General features: G+C 39.4%; 1 protein-coding gene across 1 annotated transcript; it reads left to right on the forward strand.

Moving 5' to 3' along the window:
* Positions 1–948: 948 nt before the first annotated feature.
* LOC106553483 (C-type lectin domain family 2 member D) lies at positions 949–10,408 on the forward strand. Its single transcript, XM_087708171.1, has 5 exons — positions 949–1,099; positions 2,164–2,253; positions 4,165–4,349; positions 8,325–8,428; positions 9,939–10,408. Exons 1-5 carry the CDS (start codon positions 949–951, stop codon positions 10,090–10,092), a joined length of 684 nt encoding a protein of 227 aa, XP_087564297.1. The 3' UTR covers positions 10,093–10,408.
* Positions 10,409–11,665: the final 1,257 nt, after the last annotated feature.

Here is an 11,665-nt window from a genome sequence, read left to right on the forward strand (position 1 = left end):
ATAGAAGGCAGTGCCAGGTGTGGGCCCTGGGAAGTCGGATTAGGGATGGGGATTTATGGGGGGTGGGTAGGTGGGTGTTAACATAGTCTCAATAAGAACAAGAATGCACTTATATACGGTTGTTGTTTTTTCCTTTTTTTTCTCTTTTCTTTCTTTATATTTTTTTTCCTTGGTTTATTTTACTTTTTATCAGATTAAACAACACTTGAATAAAGGCATACACCAAGGAGGGAGGTAGAGGGAAAGAAGAGGGAGGAGTAAGGAAGGAGTAAGGGGAATGTAAGGAGGGCGTGTTGGGAGTAAGGGGAGAAGGAAGGTTTGAGGGGAAAGGGAAGTAGGAGGGGAGTGTTAGAGGGAGGAAAGGAAAGTTGGAGGGGGTAGATGGGGTGTATGGAGGATGAAGTGTCAGGTGGGGTTGTGAATGATGAGTTGTGTTTTCTTTTTTATTTTGTTTTATTTTTTTTATCTTTTTTTTTTCTTATAGCAAATACCCTGTATATAAGTGATTGTAAAATGGAATGTGAAAATGAATAAAATATATTTAAAAAAAAGAAAAAAAAGAAATGCTGGTAAAACCAGACACCTACCTGGGGATATTAATGTTTTAAATCTGATGAACCAGGAAGAACATCTGGAAGGACTCTTCCAGATGATCTCCTAAGTTTTAAGATGCTCATTGAGTAAGTCAAGAGACTTTCACAACTATTGGCCACTCCAAACCCTTTTTATTTATTCTATGGGGAAAGAAACTTGAAGGCCACACACATCAGACTCCAGGGCTGGCCTTCTGTTCTTCTCAGAGGGGCTCTTGCAAGATTATCAGCTCTCATGAGATAGGGAGCCCTTCTTGAGCATTGGCGGGAGTGTCTTCCTAATAGCAAAACTGGATATAAATATCGGTCTGTATTGTCTTCTGTCTTCCTTTACGGGGAGAAGAAGCAGAAGGAGATGCTGAATGTCGTGAACATTTCACTGAGGCGCCAACTGGACCACCTTCTGGATGCCCTGATGGCATTAAAAACACTGGTAAAACCAGACACCTACCTGGGACTCTTTGTAATCCCTGTGGAGGGATGGGAGTGTAATAAGAAAAAAGTGGGTAAATCTTCACTAAACCTATTCTATGCAAAAACCAAGATTCTCCCACCCATCCCTGGTTTTGATGAGAGGAAGTTGAGGATGTTTTTTTTCTTTTTGAAAAGAAAACTCTGACATAAAGCCGACTTTACACCAACATTGAAGCTTTGGTGTGACTCCCATGTCACCTTGGTATTTCCCATTTTCAGGGCAAAAACACTGCCCCTTCTTCTTTGGTAGTTGCAGGTAGAGAGGGAAGTTCTGATTGTCCACCTGAGAAGAATTTGTCATAAAGAACAAGATCTGATTAATTGCTGTAGTGCTGCAGCAGAAGATGAGGAAGTTGAGTTATTTTACAGCATTATAACTCACTATTGTGATATTAAAATTTCAGACTTGGACCTGGCACTCTCACAAGTGTTGCCAGCTGTTTCTTCTGCAGGGCTGTTGGGCATTTAAGAGCAATGGGATTGAGATTGAGTTTGTGTCTCCCACAAATACGAGAAGGATGCAGGCTATTGGCCATTCCAGATCCATTTGATTTGTTCCGTGGGGAAAGAAACCTGAAGGCCACACAAAAAAGACACCAGGTCTTGGCTTCTGTGCTCCTCAGAGGTGCTCTTGGCCGCCTTCTTCTGTTGTTCCTTGTGGAGGGAAGGGGAGGGAGATGAGAGACGTTCAGGTTTATCTGTGGTGGGATCAGCAGGTGCAAGTCAAACCACAAACATGAACTGTCATCACGCACAAACACATCTGTTTTTTCTCCAAACAAAAGCTCTCCAGAGGTTTTGGGCTTCCCTTCCTAATTCCACTGCCTGATAGTTTTGTCTGCCAGCTGGAGCATTCAAAGCCAGAAGGAGGCAGTTCTAAGATACAGAACACAAAAACATCATACAAATGATAGCCAGTGATTTGGGATAAATGTACAGACTCTTTCCTTAAAGGGCAAATATTGGCATTAGTAGTGGTTCGTTTGTTTCCTCTTCCGCCTGTCTGCCTGCCTGTCTAATTTAATATTATGTGACTACAATCACAATAAAACCATGAACTTCATCTCTTAATATTTTCCTTTTTTCTCTTTTGCAGCTCCCATATGTAAATGCAACATAGACCCAAAGCTCATAGCAGCTGTTGTAATAATCACACCTTTGGTCATTACTATAATTATATTGATTGGTAAGTAAGGAGACATTCCTATTTCAAGATTTTGGAAGTAGTTTGCAGAGGGAGAAGGGCTGGCCCAAGGTCACCTAGTCACAGAGCTGGTATTCAGCTGATTTGGACTGGTTCTGCCATACCGGAAATTTTGAGACGTTCGGAGAGCCGGCAAATACCACCTTTGGCTGACCCTGCCCTCCTGCCCTCACTGTTCCTTGTCCTATATTCCCTTGTTTTTTAGCTCAGCTGATTTGCGTAGCAGAGCAGATTACTGCACCTCAGCTGAGCTAAAAAATTAGCTCAGCTCACCAGCACTGACACCAAGCGAAACACGCTCTCATAGAAACGGTAGGAAATGATTTGGAATCCCACCACTGCCTAGCCGGCTCTCATGGCTAAGGCAGGATTTGAATTCACAGTCTTATGCTTTGTGTTTAAATCAAGACTAGAGCTCACAGTCTCCTGGTTTCTAGCTTGATGCCTTAATCACTATACCAAGCAGGTATAGTTTTCCTGCAGTAGTAGCTAGTCTACTTTTATGTGTCTCCTAACAAACTCAACTCTCACTTCCATATTTAGTTATTTAATTCATTTAGTGCTTCTCAAACATAGGCAAATTATTCCAAATTGACTAAGGTGGGTAAAGGCACACCCATTACTGAATCCCAACTGAAACATTTACATTGACTTAAAGTGTTTTACCTACATTGGATAAAAAGGACTTTCTAGTCTTTTCTAATGAGGGAAAAACTTTGAGAAGCACTGATTTAAAGGATATGTAAGTAGCCATTGAACTTGCAAAAAGTGTTACTCCAGGCAGTGTACAGCCATAAAAATTGAATAACAATATTGCGGGGGTGGGGGCAGGGGTGGGGGCCGGTTCGCTCATGGTGGTGCAGCACTCGATATGCATTGTGCGCGCATGCACAGTACTATAAAAATGTACTATAAAAACAAGATGGCACCACCTATGGTGCCACCAGGAGAACCAGTTCTCCAGAATTGGTCAGAACCTGCTGAATACCACCTCTGAATGCCATGGCATTTATCCGGGTGCACTTATTGTTAAGTTCTGGGTGAAGAATGGAGGTGAGGCCAGAGTGACTTCTAACAGCTCCTTATTCAATACTCCCTGTGAGGCAACTGAACTCCCTACCTGACAGAGCTCCTTTTATAGGAAACTGGTCAGCCAAACAACCAATCAGGAGACAGTATTTTCCCGCTCCAACAGAGGACCAGACTGAGAACTTCAACTGACAACTATACATTATATATAATACATAACACTTACTCTAAAATCACCAGAAAATTTCTTTTACATTTATCCATAAAACATTTGGCCCACATCTTTATCTTATTCCATGTTGAACCATTCACAAAAATGTCTATTTCTTCTCATAAATGTTTCACTCCCATCATAAACAATTCTTACTGCATTCAGCAACCATCTATTCCGTAATTCATTTGATCATGTATTTTGTATCCCCTGGCATTCGGCTCTGGCCCCCTCTCTGTTTCCCCATTTCCCCTCCCATTGGAATGTTCACTGCAATGCTGGGATAATTAGCAAGAAGAAAATTAATGTTTGCATTTACATTAATTGGAAAGGAAGTTATTACGAGAGGGTAAGCAGACATTAAATAAGGAATAGCCATCACACAGAATGCTCTACAGCTGGCTTTTTCCCTGGCATGGTAGCTAAAGCCACCTAGGAGGAAAACAAAAAGCTTTAATGTGAAACTGATTAGGCAGCCATGGAGGGTTCCAATGAAATGATTACGATCACAGACTTGAACCTGTTAACTCACTTGGTTTCCTTAAGATATTATGCAATTCCATGTAAGTGCTGAATATTCATTATTCAAACTTTGTTGTCAGAATTGTAGTTAATTGTGAGTTCTATTTTTGTCTATTTTGTTTTACTTCCAGTTAGAAATCAATCCCAGCCTTCTCTTTATCTTGCAAGCCAAAATGTATCCTGCACGGATTCCTGGATTACATACAAGGGAAAATATTTCTATATAGCAAGAGAAGAAAAGGATTGGTTTATGAGTTTAAAGACCTGTTCCTTATTAAATTCATCCTTGGCAGTGATTGATACTCAGAAGGAATTGGTAAGAAATAAGGAGACATCATGATTAATTGCATAATTGTCCTGGTATTTACAAATATAATAAGCAGTCCTTTTACATTTATTATTATTACCTGTATGCTACTAAAACTCTCATTATGTTTATCTGTTTGTACCCCCAAATTAGCCCAAATGACAGTTTTTGAATTACAGCACAGTTTTTGAATATAGATATCTAAAATGTCCTAAATTAAAGAATGCATAAAAATCCAGGACCCATTATTCCTCTGGAATTGAAATTTTATCAAGCTATCAATCTGTATTTGGAAATCCCACAATAGCTTAACCTGCTCATATTTTACTACTGTTTCTACTACATGTTCCCATCAATTTTGGCACATGTTGATTTTACATATGTTCCACTGAATCATTTGGTGACTGTGTTATGTTGTTGTTTATAAACTTTTTGTGTAATCTTCTTGCGCAAGTTGAATATATAAACTATTGTTTCATCTGTTTCTTTGCACAATCTGCGCTTTGAATCATTTGATTTTTTTAAAATTCTGACCTTGGTTGAATAAGTTTGACTAGCTTACTTTTGAGCAACTAAATTCAAGACTTCAGTTTCATTTTTAATATTTCATTTGTAAAAGGTTTATCTTTATCCACATTCCTCCTCACAATCTTTTATAGAAATTGACCATGTGATGATTTACCTTGCCAGCATTCTATTCAGATTTTATTACACATTTCAATAGTCCTGTTTTGTTTCCTGGACCTTTAATAAGTTGCAACTTTTAACTTGCATCACTGCTTGTTCTTGGCTGTCTATCGTGTAATCAGCCAATGTAATACATAATGATTTTCATTAGCTTTGTTTTCTGGTCCAAACTCTCCAATTCAGCTTATGCCCTGTTGCAGCAGTGTATCATTTCAAAGGTATGGCCCAGGTATTGACTTTGATGATGTTTCCAATATTCAATTTTGCCTTTGGCACTTTTCTCACTCTTTGGATGTATCTTTTGCTAATCACGTTTTAATTTTAACTTTTCTACGGTTGATATTATCCAACTGCAAAGTATCCAGATACTTATAGGTGTCATCCTGATGGTTTCACTATTCAGCATTTCAATTCCATTACTGTTTGTGGATTTTATCCCAATTTATTGCTCCTGCAGCACATTTCTCTAAACCCATGTTGTCACCCTAGCTCAGTTCCACCACACATAGGCATCCCAGGAGGCTTCAGGGAGGCCTGCTAAGCAAAAAAGGGGACAGGGAGGGGGTTGCGCACACATGCGCAGGGGGATGGGCATCACAGGGGTGTTGTTGTTGTTGCATGCACATTGCATTATGGATGTGGGCACACATGCATGCACTTTCACACATGCGCTTTCGCCACACAATGACAAAAAGGTTAGCCATCATTGCTCTAGACCAAATTCCATTGCCATATATGTGCTAAAAATTCTTACACAGAAAGAACAAATTCTTACAAAGAACAAATTCTTTGTTAACGACTGGATTTCGAGTTCTGATTTTCCATAAAGCTACATCCAAATGTGAGATTTCATCAGTATTTTCTGTTGTTTGGTAGCCAAGATTTGTTTTCTTTAAAATTATTAAAAGTGGGATAATAGCAATGCCAAATAATAAGGGTAAGATGGAAGATGCCTCTCCTAATGTTGACAAGCTCATATTTTCCATTTACAACCACCAATTCTCTCTTCTGCTGCTTTATTATTTCTTATTACCATAGTATTTGTCCCCAACCTGGTATTTCAGGTGTTCTGGAAGTACATCCCTCACTCCTGTGATTCCACCCATCTTGCTGCTGGCCTCCATCCTCTTCTTTTCCCAGCATTATAGAGTTCTCCAGAGAAATAGTTCTTTCTCACATTCATTCATTTCCAAATGAATGTCTCCAAAACATTCATTTCAGCCTGGTCATTTGTACCTCAATAAGAACTCTGAATTGATTTGTTCTATGATATATTTCTTAACGATGCATGGTATTCTCAGCAGTGTCTCCAACTTCAACATTGAAAAGGTTTTATCCTGCTTCTTCCAAGGCCAATCTTTCACAGAACGTTATAGGGAAAACTATTGCCAGCACAGTTCTCATTCTTGTCAGTTCTATGACTAGTTTTTTTTTTTTACCTGTTGTCATTAGTTTGGAATTCTTTCTATAGTACTTGATATTAGTCCAGATTTTTCACTGTACTCCTTGACTTTTATAACCAGACTATAGAAATCCTTTGCAGTTTTGACAATCACGGTAGTTTCATCAGCATAGCACAGATTATTGATGCTTCTTGCAATTATTAAAACACACTTACCTTCTTCCAATTCAGATTCCCTTACTTACTTGCCTACTTACTTATTTACTAACTTTACTTTATTGTCATTGCACCTTGTACAACAAAATTATATTCTATTTTCAGTGTACAATACACATAAGAAAACTATAAAAATGAAACACAAATGCACATGCTTCACATTCTATACAATTGAATTAAAACCCCTGATATTGCATTAATATTGTACTATACAGTAGAATTCAATATAATTACTGTTCTGGGATAGAAGCTGTTTTTCAGCCTATTTGTCCTTGTTTTTATTGTCCTGTACCATCTTCTAGAGGGTAATAGTTTAAAAAAAGGGTGATTCCCTTGGGACCAGGTTTGTGTTCTGGGAACTTTATATCTAGGTAGCCCTCAACTTATGACTATTTAAAGTCATGACCGACCCCCAAAAGCCTACTTATGACGAGGATTCAATATTTTGATTGTCAGGTTCATTTGACTGTAACATGATCCAATTTTGGGCACTCAGCAACATGGCTGCCTTTACAGCCATTCAGTGTTTAATGATGGTTCTGCTAAAATCTGGCGCTTCCAGTTTTTGACAAAACTGTGCCCATAGCAAATCAGTGGTCTGCTTAACAACCACGATTTGATTAATAACTGCAGTTATCCACTTACCAACTGCTGCAAAAAATTGTAAAATTGGGTAAGGCATCTAACTAATCTATTTTACAAATTTTAAGACATACACCCATTGTGGGAGATTTACATTATGATTGTACATCGAGGACTATCTTAAAAGACTCTCCTCTTAAGTCTATAACCCTGGAAAAGGTCAAAGGGAAGAGAAAGAAAGGATGACCAGCAGTAAAACATATGATCAATTATAACAGCAATTGGTTCACCATTGGAAGACCTGAAAAATCAGGCTGGAAACAGATCCATTGAGAGAAGGCGAAATCTATGTGAACAGTAAGAGTCAACATCAGGCTTAATGCAGATAACCAAATAAAGACTTTATCTGCATAAAGCTTTTTGTTATCTTGATTAATGGTAAGAAATATTTAAGCATAGGTGTCATTATGAGTAAGAGAAACTAATATATTCCTTCTTCATCCTGTGCAACGCACCTTAAATTTAAATAGAGATAAGTATATATCATTGCAGAGCTCCTTTTAGTGGATTTTGGATGCAAACCAGGGGTGGGTTCCTGTACTGGTTGGTATTGGTTCGCTTCACTTTGCGCCCGCCGTGCATTGCTCGCGCAGGTGCAGTTGACTGAAAATTGTTCTGCGCATGCGCGGAAACATGCCGGCAACAGCAAAAGATACCAGGGAACCAGTTTGGGGGTGTGATCAGCCTGGGTCACTGCCAGTTGTGCGACCCAGGTCAGATCACCACTACCAGTTCAGCTGAACCGGACCGAACCAGAAGCAACCCACCTCTGATACAAAAGATCCAATTTCTCTGTATATATCTCCCCAAAAGAAAGGACAAGCCCACTGTCTCTGAAATAGTTCTGACAAGTCTGTTACACAGACATTGCTTTAATTAATTCATTAATGTTAATTTAACTTTAGAATCTTCTACAAATGAAATAATTTGACACAAATGATATATATTAGCATTCAATGTTCAAAAATAATAAACCCTTTCTATCTCCAATTAGCCTGCTAAATGGGGGATTTCATTATACATTATTTTCCTTCTAGGACTTTTGGGTACATTTTTTAGGTCCCTTTGATTACTGGTTTGGCCTTTCAAGAGAAACTAACAAGGTCTGGAAATGGGCCAATGGCACAGAGTTTAGAAATCAGTAAGTACATTTTTATAAAAAAATTTTATAGACCTACAGAGCTATTTTCCTATTTGAAGCATTTATATGCACAACACTTCAGCTTGAATGGATGAAAGGATAATGAGAATCAAGATAATTTTTAGCAAAGCCTTTATCCGCAAAATATAAGAAACAGAAAACTGAGGGGGGGGGGAGGAATTGCTCAGGCAACAGCATGTAATATCTGGTGGTCCAATCATTGCTGCCCAACTGTCCTGACTGAGATGTTTGGGATAGCTGAGATGACATACAAATTCAAGAGCAGATGGGTCTGGTGCCAGTTTATAAACAGGGGGGAGGAGGAGCCCAGTTTATCATAATGTAAGGTTCCAGCAGTTTTCCCCGAGCCACTGAGATGCCAACGAGAGAGGGAGACTTCAGACGAGGCTTGCAAAAAGTATCAGCTTTTATTCATGGCCATAGCAAAAGCTGGGTGACAAAACTATATCCAAAACATACAAATAAATGCATGTAAGGAATAGCCACACCATGCAAGAGTGGCTCAGAGTATTATATACATTTTAGGCAGATAGAAACAAAGTTTATCCAATCAGAGACAAAGGTTCATTACCAATGTGATCTTTAAAGCATTCTTTTGTTCAAGCTCCTGTCTCTGTCTACCTTATCTATGGAGAAATCCTATAGCCTTGTGTAGGGGGTGGCAGCCCCACTTTGCCAAGTTGTTTCTTCAGCAGAATGTTTTAAGGATTTATGAGCCAGGAAAACTCCCTAGTTTGGTTCCTTTATCTATACAGTTTGATATTCCTGTGTAACTATCTCTTCTACTAGCTTTCAAAAATGTGCCAAGCTTTGAAGCAAAGAATAGAAGCGAGACACAGCAGTGAGATAACATTTGCATTAAGGTTACAATTTGCTAGGCTAGAAAACAACTAATTTCTGACAGTATACAATAATATAAGCAGAAGCAAATATTGATTCATATTGATGCATATACTCCTTCAATAACATAGCAATTTGCTTTCCCCCCACCCAAAGGGCTACATCCATAAGACAGGGTTTCTCAACGTGACAACTTTAAGATACAAGGCCTTCAACTCCCAGAATTCTCAGCTAGCATGACTGCCTGGTGCATTCTGGAAGCTAAAGTCCACACTTCTTAAATTTCCCAAGGTTGAGAAATTGTGAATAGCCTCAAGCTGAACTTTATTTGTTTATCATCTAGGTTAAAAGAATCTCCCAGAGTGTTTGCCTTCCCCTGAGAATGACTAGATAAGGTTTCATCAATTCTGGGTGATGCTTATGCTGTTTATGGCAGCATAACGACTCCAAGCTTGACCCCTGCTTGACCCCTCCTTCAAGATTAGCTATTTCCCAACATCGATCCAGTGCATCCTGGAGGCACAGTATTGGCTGAAATTCGCTATGCTCTAAAACGGGGAATCTTCTTGGAAGGGTTCTTCCTGTAATGCTAATTTCTGTCCTTAGTTATCTCTGTCATGTTGATAGTAACTCCTTGTCCTTTTTGCAGGTTTCCAATTCATGGAGAAGGCTTATGTGCATATATAAATGCAGAAGGGGCCAGTAGTACAAAGTGCACAGTGGAGAAAGGTTTTTTATGCAGTTGTAACAAAGTTCCAGCAATACTGGCTAAGACAACCTCATCAAAAGTGGGAAGCTCCTAAATATGAACTGAATATATTCCTTGTTTTACTTTTTCATTTTGGAAGTCTTGACTAGAGATATTAGACAGAGTGGGAAAATATTGTGTTTGAAGATTAAAAAAGGAATGTACACATTGGGAACTTGTTTTGATTCAACAAGATCTAAAAAGTGAAATGCAATATTTAATGAAGAAGCTGAATGACTTTGGTGCTTTAGCCAAAGTGTTTAAAAAACAAAAATGTTGGCTAAATAAAATGTTGGCTAAAAATAAATTATTAAAAGGGAATAACTGTTTTAAATTATGTAACTGTTTGAAATGACATTAAAAAAGCCTTACTGAGGAGGCAAAAATTACAATTACTTTGGTGGGCATAATTTTTGTGATGAAGATGAATGTTTCACCTGGTATTGTTTTTATTTCATAATAACAGAATAACAGAGTTGGAAGGCGACCTTTGAGGTCTTCCAGTCCAATCCCCTACTCAAGCAGGAAACCTCTACTTGTGATGGTGAACCTATGGCACACGTGGCCAAAGTGGCATGTGAAGCCATGTCGCCTGGCACACGCAGCCTTGTATGTTTGTCTTATGGGTTTGTGGCGCGTATGCATGTGTGACGATCAGCTGTCCTTCGCACATGCAGCAGTGCTGAAAACCAGGGTGCGCATGCTTGCTGACCAACTGATTGTCAGGTGCGCATGTGGACCAGAACCCGGAAGTTTGGCTTTTCCGGAGTGCGGCCGCAATGAGCGCATGTGACATGCAATGTTTCCACACAATCTTTTCGGTACTCGGTGTCAAGAAGCTTCGCCATCACTGCCCTATACCACTTCTGACAAATTTCAGAAATTACCAGTATTTATGGCCCATATTCCATTCAAACAATGGCAAAAAATGTATATCTAAATTCACATGACAAATGGACAAAAACAAAAGTTAAATGTAAATTCTTGCAGAATACGAAAGAGGATTGGAACCTACCAGGCTTAAATCTATAGTTTGACACTTACTGCTTGGTTTGGATGAGCGACTGAGCGACCTTAAAGAATAAGATGTTGTTAGATTTGGATGGTCATGAATTAAAATACATATGTAGACAGCAGGGAGAATCTTACCTGCACAGTTCAATGCAGCTTCCCCCAAAATGGCTGCCAGTTCCAGTTTCAGGCCAGGTGGCTCAGGAACAGAACTGCTTCCTCTGCTTTCCTAACATGGCGAGCTCTGCAGTGCTCTGGAGATTGCGTTGGAGAAGAAGTGTGAACTGAACTTTAAGTTATCCCGAGCCTTTGACTGAGATGGCCAGCCATTAAAATTGAATGGCTGGATGCACTTGTTCCCTTATTACAGAATACAGATTAACCGAGTTGGAAGGGACCTTGTAGGCCATATAGTCCAACTCCCCACCCCCTCAGCAGACGCTACACCATTTTTGACATATGGCAGTCCAGTCTCTTCTTGAAAGCCTCCTGTGGTGAAGCAGCCACAACTAAGCCACATGGTCTGCTTCTGGAAGTGAAGGCCCTTTTGAACAGTTCACAGTTCATTGCGGCCGACTTGAAAATGGCACTCACTTCCATAACCTAGGGAAGGAGCG

Source organism: Thamnophis sirtalis, unplaced genomic scaffold (genome assembly GCF_051295495.1).
Source record: "Thamnophis sirtalis isolate CommonGarterSnake01/CBP01778 unplaced genomic scaffold, rThaSir2_p1.2 scaffold_3, whole genome shotgun sequence".
NCBI classification, from domain to species: Eukaryota; Metazoa; Chordata; class Lepidosauria; order Squamata; family Natricidae; genus Thamnophis; species Thamnophis sirtalis.